Here is a 14460-nt window from a genome sequence, read left to right as displayed (position 1 = left end):
GATACGCTGAATCGGATGGTGTGATTTTCATTAGAGTTCTATGACTTTTAGGGTTTTCCCCCTTTTTTCGAAAATAAGGCAAATTTTCTCAGGCGCATAACGTTTGATGGGTAAGACTAAACTTGATAAGACTTATATATTTGAAATCAGAATAAGAATCTGATTCTTCTGATTTATCTATTGGTATCAAAATTTTCGTTTTTTAGAGTTTCGGTCACTATTGAGCCGGGTTGCTCCTTACTTACAGTTCGTTACCCCAAACTGTTTGAAAAAAAAGTGAAATTAGATTGTGATTTTGCTAATGATTGCATAGGATTTAAGATAATGGATGTTTTGGTATCAATTTTGTATTTAGTATGATGGTTATGTATGAATATTCATTTGTCCATTGCCAAGAGTTCCAAGAAAAAATATGAAAAATATGAACGGAAATGTTAGAGCGCATTTTTGCGTCACTAGCCCAGTCACTGAAAAGGTCACTAAATATTCTTGTGGGACACCAGTGAGCTCAGTGGATGTTTTTGCGTTGCTGAGTCGTTGTATGATGTCACCTTTGAGATTTTCAGTCACTGGGCTTCAAGAGCTCCAGTCAAGGAAATCGATGAAAAGACGCATAAAGTTAAGCAGTCACTGGCCCAGTGACTGGTTAACATAGTAACAGCTATTAACACAGTGGCGCAAAAATACACTCTTAGCTTTTCTTGCTCTTTTCTTCTTTGAATTGTAGTCAACCCTCCACTAATAAAACATAAAAATTGGATTCGGACCCACTCAAGAATCGCAAACTGCTTGACTGACTTATCATCTATGAGCCTACAAATTATTGCAACAACACAAAGTAGTTGAACTAAACAACTGAAAACAATTGAAGGCTTCTACACCATATTGCAGTTAAATGTCTGCCTCTGTCCTCTTCATTGCCAAGTATTTCGTGCCGAAGATCACTGGGTCATCTTCGCTTATTAGTGATAAGAATATGAATATAAAAATTTCTCACACACAGATATAGACAAACACGTTTACGTTTTTCACCGCACAGAAAGATTCTTGCATCCAATAATTGCCGCGCGCGGAGTTAACATAAGAATCTTAACTGACAGAAAAATGATATCGATGCATATCTACATTGACAGTTTTCTTTCCGTTTTTTTGTCTGAAAAAATTCTTTTTTTTTGTAAAATAGTGCTACTTAGCAAAAAAGTGCCACTTTTGCTAAAAAGTGTCCTAATAGTGTCAGGTGTCCCAAAGAGTGCCATTTAAACAAAAAATGTCAAAAGTGACACTAAAGTGTCACCGGTGGCAACCCTGCCGATGATCACCCATAACAGGCTATTTCCTTTGACACTTCCGTTATTAAGGCCGTAGACCGTATCTCATACTTAGCCCTTTCTATCGGCACCTTTATTCCACCATTGCAGTCTTCTAATCGCTCACATTTTCTCGCCGTATACTGCTACTACTACTACTGACAGCTCACCGCAGCACCAAGCCGCCTGAGGCCAACGCAGCTACTTACGCTCGTCCTCCATCCCAATCTATTCAAAGCCTCCCTTTTTACACCCGCCATCGAAGTTCCCATTTCCTTTAAATCGTTCTTTATGACGTCCTCCCACCCCAGACGAGGACGACCTGCTTTCCGTTTAGCCCTAGACGGTTGGCCGAAAAGAACTATCTTCGGTAATCTGTCATCCTTCATCCGCACAACGTGCCGCAGCCACCTCAACCTTTCTTTCATTATAGCCCTAGAGAGCGGTATTGAACCATATTTTTCGTATAGCCTATTGTTTTAAATATGGTCAGTCAGCCGGGTACCCAGAACAATCCTTAAGCAATTTCTCTGGGAAACATCTAGCAAATCTTCATCCGCTTTTCAGAGCCATATGCTTCAGAGCCATATTTGACCACTGTCATCACTGTAGCTTCTAATATTCTAATCTTGGTTTGAAGACTTATCTTCCTATTCTTCCAAACTTTTTTAACTGTGAAAAAACACCCTGAGTCTTGGCTATTCTACTCTTAACATCTTAACTGCTCCCACCATCTTTACTAATAATACTACCAAAATAACTGAAGCTGCCCATCTGATCAATCTTTTCATTACCCAACGTCACCTTTTCATCTTCACTGATTCCTAGCCTTAGTGACTTAGTATTCTTAACATTAATTTTCGAACCTATTCTAGCACCCTGAACTCACAAAACCTCTAAAACTTCATTCATTTTTCTCAAACTTTCTTCTAGGATGCTTAAATCATCAGCATAATCAAAGTCCAGGAGACGTTTTCCTTCCCATTCTATTCCGTGGTCTCCCATTGCCTTTCCTGTGCTCTTTAAGACAAAGTCCATGAAAATAATCCATAAAAAGGGGGATAGAACACAACTCTGCTTAACTCCTGATTTAATACAAAACCAGCTGCTAACCTCATTTCCTACTTTAACCACAGCAGTGTTATTCTCGTACATAGCATTAATCACTTTAATGTATTTTTCTGGTATACCATACAAGGATTAAACCTTTGCTAAAGCTCTTCTATCAACAGAATCGAATGCTTGCTTGTAATCTATAAAACTGAGGACCAAAGGTGTTTGGAAACTCAGGCACTTCTCAATTATTAGCCTAAGAGTGAAAATTTGGTCGACACATCCTCTATCATTTCTAAAACCGCACTGTTCTTCTCTTAAAACATTGTCTACAGCATCTCTAAGTCTAAAAAGCATCATATTACTGAGTAGTTTGCTAGCTACAGAGACCAGACTAATGCCTCGATAATTACCACACTCACTTTTATCACCTTTCTTATAAAGTGGCTTAATTAAGGTTTTCCTAGAATCGTTAGGTACTTCCTCTTTTTCAAAAGTCATTTTTTCAAATCTTTTTCAAATCATTCATAATCTTCAGTAACTTATTTCTAACCTCAGAGCCACCATATTTAAGAAACTCATTTACAACCCAATCAGCACCTGGAGCCTTATTATTTTTTAATCCTTTTAGTACTGTCGCTAATTCCTCATCACAAAAAAAAAAAATCTTCCTTCACATCCAAGGTATCACAACCTTTGTCATTTTCCTCTATATCTTTTCCTGCAACTCTATCTTGGTTAAGCAAATTCTCAAAATGTTCCGCCCATCTCTCTTTAATTCTTTCCTTATTGCTAGTTGTAGCCCCATTCCTATCTTTAACTGGGCCAAGTCTGGATTGACTACTCCCTCTCAATTTATTGACATGCCAGTACAATATTTTACTATTATTCCGTCTAGCTGCTTCTTCCAGATCCTTGGCATTTTTATCCAAGACCTCCACTTCACACCTCCTTAGTTCATATTTTAATGCTTTCTCCACTTTCTTTACATTCCTTTTGTTTTCATATGATCTATCACTCAGATAATTCTTGTACAAGTCCTTTCTCCTTTCTATTAAACATAAAGCCTTTTCTCTAATATGCTTAGCTGCAGTTCTAGCTTTCTTCCCTAAGGTACTTTCAGCAACTTCACAAATTATTTTTCTAAAATTATTCCAACCATCTTCCACATTATCAAATTTTAAACTCTCAATTTTAGTATCCAACTGTTCCTGGAAAGTTTCTTTCAAATTCTCATCCTGGAGTCTACCAGCATCATAACTTCCCGGGAGGTAGTTACCCTTCCGATATTTCAGCTTTAAATTAACCCTTGATACTACTAGATGGTGATCTTTACTTTTAACCGTAATAACGGCACTCCTATATACCCTAGTATCTTGTATTGATCCTGTCAGTCTTCGGTTTACTATAACATAATCAATAAGGTTTGCTGTTTCACCATCACTTGAATACCATGTTAATTTATGAGCCATTTTATGACCAAACACCGTATAGGTTATAACTAGATTGTTATTCCTACAAAATTGCAAAAGTCTGTATCCATTACTGTTTTCTTTTCCTACACCAAATTTACCTAGGCTAGGATACCATCTATCCCTATTTCTACCGTCCTGGGTGTTAAAATTTCCCAGTAAAAACTTCATATTTTTACCTGGGACCCTGTCTATTTGCTCCTGTAACTGTAAGTAAAATTCATCTGTGTCACTAGTATCTCTGTCAGTCGGTTTTACAGGGGCGAATACTACTATGACTGATACCCTGAACTTTTTAGTCATAAAATGAGCAATTAGTATTCTATTATTAACACCTTCCCAGCCTAAACAAGACTTGGCAGCTTCCTTATTCGTCATGACCCCTACTCCCTGTCTATGTACCCCATCCTTCCTGCCTGAGTAAAAAAATTCTATATCCCCTGATTTCATGCTTTCTACCCCCGGGATATGAGTTTCTGAAACTCCTATCCAGTTCGAATCGTCTGAATTCATCAGTCAAAATGTCGATACGATAGTCATTTTTTAACGTCGTAACGTCATTCCAAGTTCCAATTTTCATGTTCTTTAAATCATTGAAATTATTTTCGCCTCGGGAAAAGCAATGATCCCGGATACCAGTGCAGGACGGGGATCACATATCTTCTCAAGTCTACACCAAAGTGCTTAAGCCCGCTTTGAACTGGACAGAAAGAAATCCCTGGGACCTCCAGAATGAATGGAGGCTTTGTGCAATCCTGGGCCCATCTTGGTCACAACATGGTTTTCAGCACTTGGCGATGCTCTTCTATCAGCAAGAGTCGATTGCACAGGCAATCTCAAGCCTATTACCTCCGACTCATTATATATTCATGCCTACAAATGTTATGCTGCTACGGGGAGGCAACTCATAATAGATAAATTAGCTAGGAAGAGGTTTTTCAGCCCGAAGACGCCCGTCAAAACATACCAAGCCCAGAAGAATTGTCCATTAGTCAGAATCCCGTGCAAATGCTGTGTCGTTTACTAGGCTATAATTTCCTCGAGGGGTGCCACTCCTCAAGTGGGAATAGAGTTGAACGCAAGTTCCCCAGTCTCGCAGGTACCCCGAAAGGGTCTAGGCAGCCCTTTGCAGAGGCCATTGTCCATAGATCTGGATCTTACGCCCTGCCGCAGTTGTCCTCCTATAGAGGTTCCTCCAGCGATGGTGTTCTGCATTACCATGCAATTTAACTCATTACTGGGAGAAGATTTGTAACTCATGGGACTTGTGGCAAATCAGTGGGCCCTTTTGAGTGTTTATTTGAGGGGTCTTCTTCCTCCTCCGCCTGTATTTATGACCCCGGGCGAGGGTGCCCCAGTTTCTACTATGGACCCCTAGGGACAAGGTCACTCCTTGGTCCGTACATCCTATGGAGGTACCCTACATATCTCCAGAGCGTTCCCCTATCGCCACCTGGGGACACGCTGAATGGCCTGGGGGAGGTCAGGAACATGAGAATGAAGCTAATTAAAAATATTGTGTTTCATTTAAACATGGAGAATTATATAGTCTTGTCTATGACTTTCTAAACATCAAATTATTATAAAAAAGTATGAATAAAGTTATACAGAAGACTTTTTGGTTTTCTTATTTAATATACCTCAACATTAGCTTTTTAGATATCTATCTATCTATCTATCTATTAGCTTGTAAAACTAATTTCTAGCCTAATTTATTGATTCACTTCAGCATTAGCTTGCAAAACTAATATCTAGCCTAATTTATTGATTTGCTTCATCATTAGCTTGTAAAACTAATGTAAAATCAATGTCTAGCCTAATTTATTTATTCACTTCAACATTAGCTTGCAAAACTAATGTAAAACTAACGTCTAGCCTAATTTATTGATTTACTTCAACAGTAGCTTGTAAAACTAATGTAAAAAACTAATGTAAAATTAATGTCTAGCCTAATTTATTGATTCACTTCAACATTAGCTTGCGAAACTAATGTAAAACTAATATATAGGATAATTTATTGATTTACTTCAACATTAGCTTGTAAAACTAATGTCTAGCCTAATTAATTGATTTATTCAACATTAACTTGTAAAACTAATGTCTTGCCTAATTTATTGATTTATTCAACATTAGCTTGTAAAACTAATGTCTAGCCTAATTTATTGATCTTCGTTTCACTGAGCTTCGTTTCAACCGTTTTGACCAATCTTTACTACGCTATTGCGTATCTCATGTTCCGTATTTTTTGCAAGATTTTCACTTAAACTGATGAAACAAAAATCTGTTCCACCTTCTTCCATTTTACCAAATATATGCTCCACCATGATGTAATACGCAACTCAATCTTGAGATACGCAACTCAAGATTGTTTAGTATTTATGTAATAAATAACCCCAAAATTGCAGTTTCAAAACTGATTGAAAAATATGAAACGAAAATCGCAGATTAAGAATTCTTAGGTGATTTAAATTGTTTTTTTGTTTTTTTCTTGTTGTTGTCTTGTGTATGGATACACGGCCAAGGGGGAATTACATCTTTCTCAAAATTTACTGAGTATCATCCCTTAAAAATTAAATCTTTGCTTGAAGAATTGATGCTTCTATGTGTTGGAAGAAACTTGTAATAATAATAATAAAACAAAAAACAAAATAAAACGGTCTATTTGGTATATGGTAGAAAAAATTGGGTGTGAACATACATTTAGAGCTCATCTTCAGTTGAGTGTAGTTGTATAATGTAAGACTAATCGTTTGTATCTCCATATGTATTTTCTCTTCTCAGTCATTTGTCTTTTATTGTTTTTCTTCATTCCTGTTTCCAATTTTACTGTCTTTTTCCATACCCGTTGCTAGATTCTCTCTTTATGTTTTTGTAACCATATCGTCTTTCTTCTTGAAATAAAAGTATCTTCTTCTCTTTAGGCATTCGGCTTGATGGAGCTTCTGCGTTTGTGGGGGCCATGATTAGTCCTTATTATGACTCCTTGTTAGTGAAGGTGATTGCACATTCCAGTGATCTAAAGAGCTCAGCTGCTAAGATGAATAGAGCTTTAAGGGAATTCAGAGTACGGGGTGTTAAGGTAAGGCTTTTTTTTATTATTGTTAGCTTCCCAAAACAATTACTGAAATTGTAAAAGCATTAATTACTTCTTGACTTTGATGTAAAAGAAAATAATCCATTAAAAAAAATTGAATTTTTTCATTTCTACTTTTGTTTTGCTATTTAAGCTTTTCATTTGCTGTTTCTTATAAATGAGTCGGGGATTTAACGTAGTCACTATCACTCGTAAAAATCTGTTTGTGTTGTATTTCGACAAAAAATTTTTTTTATTAAAACAGATACAAAAATAGGTATATTTTACTTATCGCTTAAATATTTGTATATTTCAATTGGTAATATAACTCTTTAAGTAGCGTATACCAAATGATTTGACTGAATCAATTCGTTGTAGCTGTTTGTATGTCGTCTCTAGTGCTGATGACTTAGTCTAATTTGTTTATTTTTCATCAGCATATCTGAAAAAATGTGATTAGTTATGAATTGACCTGACTTGGGAATGCTATATAGATCATCTTCATTTATATTTTATTAATTTTTCGGGTCAAGATTTGCAGCAGCACTGTCAATCGCAGTATGGATATGCTGCTAGTTTTTGACGCAATGGTTCAATATATCTTTCCAGCAAAACTGTTAAAGCTTTTGTCAAAAGGATTTGATTGAATCCATTTCGTCCTGATTACGATGACTCCAAGAAGAATTAAGTTTAAAATTTGTTTTCAGTCTTTTTTTCTACTTTTTTTTGTCATATGAGGATAATCAGAGAACTGATCGATTTCAACAATTGTGTTTAGTTCTTATTTTGCTAATAAAATAATTGTATATGTTGGGTATGTGTTATATATGATAGCTCTGTATGTTGTCAACAATTTTTATAAGACTATATCACTCACCGTGTTTCTTACCAGTAAACCACTTTGATAAAGGGTTTCAATTAGTAAGAAAAAGGGACCTAGTGATAAACACTCCTTTTAGGCTTGATTTCCAGAAAGTTTATACCCTCATTCTGTGACGTAACATTGCAGTTTATATAAAATAATATTTTGTATTTTTTCCTCTATGCCTATATTAATGACCACTAACTGTATGGGAATTAAATTTTCAGTCGCCCTCTAGACATATTCTCATGACAAAGATAAATGACAAAGACATGACGCCCTCAAAGACAAAGATAAATGTTGAAATTAAACATTATGTTTGTTCAATTTCTGCCTCTTTCCTTCTGCTGTAGCTGTTACTTCCAATGCTACTTTCTAACTAGTTGTAGCGGCCTTTGGAATTCACTGGTTAAATTTTTTTCTAGACCAACATTCCGTTTTTACTTAACGTTCTTGAAAATGATGTGTTTCTAAGTGGGACATTGTACACTGATTTTATTGATGAGCATGCTGATCTTTTTACATTTAAACCTACACAAAATCGCGCACAAAAACTTCTCTTCTATATTGGAGATGTATTAGTAAATGGGCCCAGCACTCCACTGGCAACTTCTCTGAAGCCTGCTGAGATTGAACCAACTGTTCCAGCTACTCCTCCAGGTATTCGTCTTGCTCTTCATGCTTTTTTGTATGCCTTTTAAGCTAATTCTGACATTTGTTTGATTTTACACCTCCTGATAATTATGGTAGAAAAGGGTTTGAATCCACCTTTATTAGCCCTAGTGCACAATATTAGTGATCTAATCTTGTAGTACAATAATCAAATTAAAAACATTATCGCTGTGCCCACAGTTAAGAAGCTTAATTTGTATTATTGTGATTCACTGGAAAGTAAACTAAGGCTTTTAAGCTATTTGAGTCTCTAAATGTCGGAAATGCTAAAATTTAAAGTTTAATCCTTGGTGAATTTGAATTGGGAGAGCCTAAAAAGTCTCATGTTTCTTACGTTGGCTAAATCGAAGAAAAGAGTGGGTTTTAACGATCTTGTTTTTGTGCAGAATTGTAGCGTGGTTTGCCTTTCTTGATGTTGAGGACAGAGTTTTTGTATATCCAGATGATGTAGTTATTGCTTTTCCATCGCTTGCTACTGCTGGGGGGCAGATCGGGCAGAATGAGGCTTCAGTTTTCAAGGCCATGTCTGCTTCTTTAACCTTAGATAAAAGAAAAATATTTTGTCTTGAATACAAATTTTCTGGGTTTTTACTTTTTTGTATGTAATTGTATATTAAGTGAATGGTATTTTATTTAAAACTAACTGCAGTCCCTATTGTCCATGTATACTAGCTATGTCCTTACTGTCTAGTTCCAATCCACGCGGTGAAGTGGCTTTCGATGTTTATTCAATAGGAATTTTCGGACTGAAAGACTAACAAACGTAAGATCAAAATCTTTTAAAAAAAATACACATTATCATCCGTTTAAGCCAAAAATGGAACAAGGATAATAATTGGGACAGAATCTATTGTCCTCGACATAGCTCCATCTGAAACAATCTCGCCCTTCCGTACTTGCCTTTTTTAACTTATTACATTGGCTAAAAGGGTTGCAATTTCTCTGACAAAAATGGTTTGTTTTTTTTTTTGTAAAAAAAAAACAAACAAAAGGTCTTGAAACTTTTTTTTTTTTTTTTTTTTTTTTTTTTTTTTTTTTTTAGCTGCTTATGTAGTAAACAAAGGCCATGTTCCTGAAGAATCAATAAATGACCCAGAGGTTGAAAGGCTAGACCAAAATAACTGATTTATAGGACTTTTCAGACCTGAAAACATCTTTGGGACCTTATTACCCCGACCTAAAACATTAAAGATAACTCCAAGTTTAATCGTTTGATTCTTTAAAAGAAATACCTGTCCTTTACGTTCAGTGGTATTTCCAAAGTGATTAGAACGGAACGCACCCTTTTGATAAAATTGGAAAAACAAGCTAATACAATATGTATAGTGTAATCAATTATATGGTATATACGTATTTTCTTTAGGTTTTAAGATTGGTAATTTAATAATTGGCCCTAGTTAATTGAATTTGCGAGTTGTGGTGACAATTATCTCATGGTACCCCTTAAAGTGGTAGTTACAAGTAGGGAACTACTACTACTGATTTCAAACATCGTCCAGCCACTAACCGTCATGTCCAGTGTCTCACCATGAGGTAAGGTATCTTGTGAAATAAGATGCCAGGTTTGGATGGATTGAAGCCGAATAATGCTCAGGGGGTCAATCTTCTTGGATATATGAAGCACTGACCCTGTTCCAATAAAAGATTTCTTAAGGAGCAATCCAGTTCTGAGGGCCAAGTGCAGGATGTGGCATATAGCTGGTGAGTGGTGGGTGACTCCCTTCTATTTAAAAGGACGAGTATTGCCTGTCCAAGCTCGTCTGAAGCTGGTGGGTGGTGTTCTTGGGAAGGGAGAAAACAATGGTGGACAACTTGTCACCACCAAAGAAGGGTCCTTTACGAAGGAGAAAAAAAAAGAGACAGGCATGCTCTATCTCAAAATACCACGCCCGAGGGGGCAATATTAGCCCAGCATTTTTTTTTGTGTGGAGGCAATTGGCCTGTAGGTTCATTCATAATGTGATTTTCAATAACGGAATTTAACTAGCGCTTAATTGAGTCAAACAGGGTTTTCAAGTAATTTCATTTTTCATTGTGAATGGGCTTTTTGTAGCCCGTGCCTCGACTCGATTTGTGAGTCCACCAATAATAATGATACTAATTGTTGAGTGAATTCAAAAGGTACCAAAATCTGTAATCTTAATTAATTGTATTATAAGAAAACGACTTTTAAGAAAAAGAATATGACTGATAAACGGCTATTCTATTTTAATGTGCGACGTTTCCTAAAATCCTTTTAGTTTTCCTTTGCGTTTTTTCAGATGACGTATATGAAAAAAATGATTTAGTTCCAGAGTTGACTTCAAACTGAAGTAAGATATGGATTAGAAAGCAATTTAAACAAATACCTAATATTAAGGCTAAAAAAGATGTGAAGAACCTTCAGTGGCAGCAACTTGATATCCTGCGAGGAAGACTTTAAATAAAACTAAAAGTGTGTTTTATTAAATTTCATTGCAAGAAAATAGTATTTCCTGCAGATTGCAAGGCTAATGACTACGTAATAATATTTTCGTTATTTAGCCAGAGTTGGAAAAGAAAATAGCTGCGAATTTTCATTGGATAATAATATGCAAGTTTATTTTCCAGATGGGAGCATCTCTAGTGTGGCTGAAACTAAGTCCATCGAATTAAATAAAATCGAATTAAATAAAGATTAATGTTTCAGGAGTGTTGCCACCAAATGGACTACGTCAGATATTGAAAAATAATGGACCTGATGCATTTGCAAAAGCAGTTCGGAATCACAAGGGTCTACTTCTTATGGATACAACTTTCAGAGATGCTCACCAATCTCTTCTGGCCACAAGAGTTCGAAGCTACGATCTTCTGAAGGTATTCATCACACTTGTTTTTAAATTAGAATGCCAATACTTCCAAATTTTTCCTTTTGGAATTATTTTTCGCTTTTTAACTATTTCGTGCGTAAATCTGTATATTTAAATTGAATGTATGTTTGCCTGTCTGTTTATCCTGTATTCATTACTACACTGTTCATCCCATCGGCAGGAAACTTTAAGAATTTGTTGAGTACACTCTTGCAAAGGTTTTAGGTAAAAAGAAAAATCCCCCCTCGAGGCCCTCTTAATACTTTTCGTACTGATTGAAATTAGAGACGGCTTAACAAACAAAATTGATAGATCTCTCCGGTCAAACTGTTCATATTTTCTGAATATCCATCCGTTCTCTTGAAACTCATTAGATAATTAATTAATTATGGACTCTGTCATCTAAACTTCTAGAATTATAAAAACATCTTATTCAGCAAACTCGTTGAGTTTGATATTCAACAATGCGTACTTTTCAAATTTAAAATACTATTGTTATTTTACATGTGCGGAAAATTTTCTACAGGGGTAATTCTGAGGGGGGAGGGGAGAGAATTTTCCTTATTAAAATAAATTTGATTTGTATATCATTTTCCAACTGCATACGTTATGTAATAAAAAAGTTAATTAGGTAATTTGTATAAATACAGGGTAAAGGACAACTTGTATTCAGTCTGGGATTAACTCAATAGTGGAAAGTATGACCTTTAAAAAAAGTCGTTCTTTGTGTTTATTGATTCAGTGCCTTATCATGTTTTTTGACTTATGGATTCGGTTCCCCTATAAAGGGGAATTTTCTGCGGGGGGATTTCATGGGAGGAGAATGGTCCCGGGGGGGGGGATTTCCATATACTTTTAAATCTTAAAATATGATCGTTATTAATACGCGGGGGGAATTCTCTGCGGGGAAGGGGGTATTTCCCGGTGGGAATTTTTCTTGAATTCCCTTTCTTTTAAGATCGCAGCAACGCGTGACTGGTAAGCTAGTTATTAGTAATTACCAGACAGCAAATAGAGTAGAATGTTATTCAGCAAGACTGCTTGCTTTTTCTAAGATTTTTTTTATTATCATCCTTAAATTAAAAAGGAGAGTGGTCAAACTAAGCAACCTAAAATGAATAATAACGCAGTCGTGTTATTCTAGCTACTATAATAAATAAAATTTAAACTGAGTTTGTTAAGGATAGTTGTGAATTTACAATAAACGTTCTACTTTTCTTTAAAAAACTTCATTTTAAAAAGTAATTAAAATTTAATCGATGTTTGTTCGTTTTTAATTGAAATTGTTATTTCTTTTTGGTAAGTTAAAAAGAATTTATTTATTATTTTTTTTCCTGGCTTAACAATTAAGATTTTCGCTTACTTTTTATATTTTAAATAATATTTTGCAGCAAATTTTAATAATAGTTTACTATAGATATTTGAATGGATGGGGAGGGGGAGCATTGTTCAAATAACTGAATGAAAAACCTGCATAATGTTTGGCCTTCTATAGGACTGAAGCCATACTGACTCCAATCATGCTACAACCTTGAATATAGACTAATAATGATCGATGATTTTATTATAAAAATAATATTGAGTCATATTTCATTTTAGCTGCTTGTTTGTGTAAATTAATGCAATTTTGAGCTCTTTCATTAAAAAGAGCTCTGATCTGTTGTTTAAAAAATGAAAACAGGACGTCAAGAATCGATGCAACCAGATATGTGTCCGACTAAGGTTCCCTTGGTTCTGAAATTTTAATTGAGGTGTCTTCACAGCATGACATTATAAGCGGGTTGACATGAAAAGCGAATATTTCGCTCTAGGAATCAATACGACCACATTTCTCTTCAAACATTTATTGTCTTTTATAAGCACCCCTTGGTCCCATCAAGCCAGAATTTAAAATATACTTGACCTCCCCATCTAATATTCCTTCAAGGTTTCAGCTAGGTTTCATAAGCCGTTCATTTATACCATTAGTCTTACTTGAGATATTGCAGATATGTTCTTTTGAAAACCTGGATGTACGTAGTGTCTTTTGATTTTATTTAACAGCCCCCTCAACATTCCCTCTCTTCAACCTAATGTTGTTGGCTGTTCCTGAGTATTGGATATACGCTCATTTGACATCTCGGATGCATATAGCGTCTTTTGATTTAGTTCAATATCCTAAAGGATCAATTTTATCCTAAAGTTTCGACTTCTTGCCCTTAGCCGTTCCTGAGATATTACAGAAATGACATTTGGACAACCTGTATGCCCGTCGTGGCTTTTGATGTATATTGGAGGCGTAAAGTACGGGGGTCACCACTTATTGGGGGAAAAATGGCGCAAAGAGGTTGCTATGCCACTTACTGGAGGGGGAGTATCCCTTGTCGGCCCAAAGTAGTGGGATTTCCGCGGTTACTCCAACGGTTCCGTATCTACTAGCGTGATCGAATGGTCCCAGGGGCCACTTTTAAGGCCAAGGCTTATCGGTAATATTTCTAACTATCTCTTTAGACTCGACCTAGGATGAAAAGTTAAAAGAGTATATAGTATAAAAAAAATCTTACTGTATTCAAGACACGCTACAAAAGAACTTAAAACGGAACTCAAATGGAAATAAAGACAAAAATCTTACAATTAACGAATACACTTAAAGACGCGCGCTTGCGCGCGCACCTCTGACCATAGGCGATGAATGGCCGAATCAAATTAGACTCCCAGCATCCTTTGAAGCTTTTCAAGCTGTAAATCGAAGCTGTATGAGTCATCGCTCACCTGGATTTTTCAGACACTAGCTAATTAATGGTTTCTTCAGAAGTAACGTAATAAAAACTTTCCCGTGATTTAGATATTTAACATAAAAGAAGTTAAATTTATAAAAAGGACATTTTTCCATAACAAAAGGGGCCAATGGTTGTAATCGCTTCTTCCTAATAAACACAACCGCCATAATGCCTTGGGTCAGAGCACAAAACAGAAACATAAAATAAATAACCTCAACTTCAAAATCACCAAACTTGCTTATCTTCTCTTCTTTCTTCCACCAATGCCTGTACTTCCACCGCTTGGCTCAGGGTTCGTCGTTATCCCCACGTCTCTACCGTAGAACCACCATGGTCTAGATCGCATATCATCTGCATTAATTTTTGAAAGTTGAAGTCTCCAAGATTCGTAGAAATTCATTGTGCGCAGCACAATCAAAAACAAAAATGTTCTC

At 35.9% G+C, this 14460-nt stretch overlaps 1 protein-coding gene across 1 annotated transcript in view; it reads left to right on the top strand.

Annotated features, from left to right (window-relative positions):
* PCB (Pyruvate carboxylase) overlaps positions 1-14460 on the top strand; it is an 88414-nt gene that overhangs the window by 36161 nt on the left and 37793 nt on the right. Inside the window, exons 8-10 of the mRNA XM_089092365.1 lie at positions 6754-6911; positions 8193-8427; positions 11108-11274. Of these exons, the coding sequence (XP_088948491.1) occupies positions 6754-6911; positions 8193-8427; positions 11108-11274 (560 nt within the window). The remainder of the gene's footprint in view (positions 1-6753; positions 6912-8192; positions 8428-11107; positions 11275-14460) is intronic.

Source organism: Artemia sp. Qi Xiang Cuo, chromosome 7, assembly GCF_049724085.1.
Source record: "Artemia sp. Qi Xiang Cuo chromosome 7, ASM4972408v1, whole genome shotgun sequence".
Lineage (NCBI taxonomy): Eukaryota > Metazoa > Arthropoda > Branchiopoda > Anostraca > Artemiidae > Artemia > Artemia sp. Qi Xiang Cuo.
The sequence above is the reverse complement of the archived record's forward strand: the minus strand, read 5'-3'. Positions and strand labels throughout refer to the sequence as shown.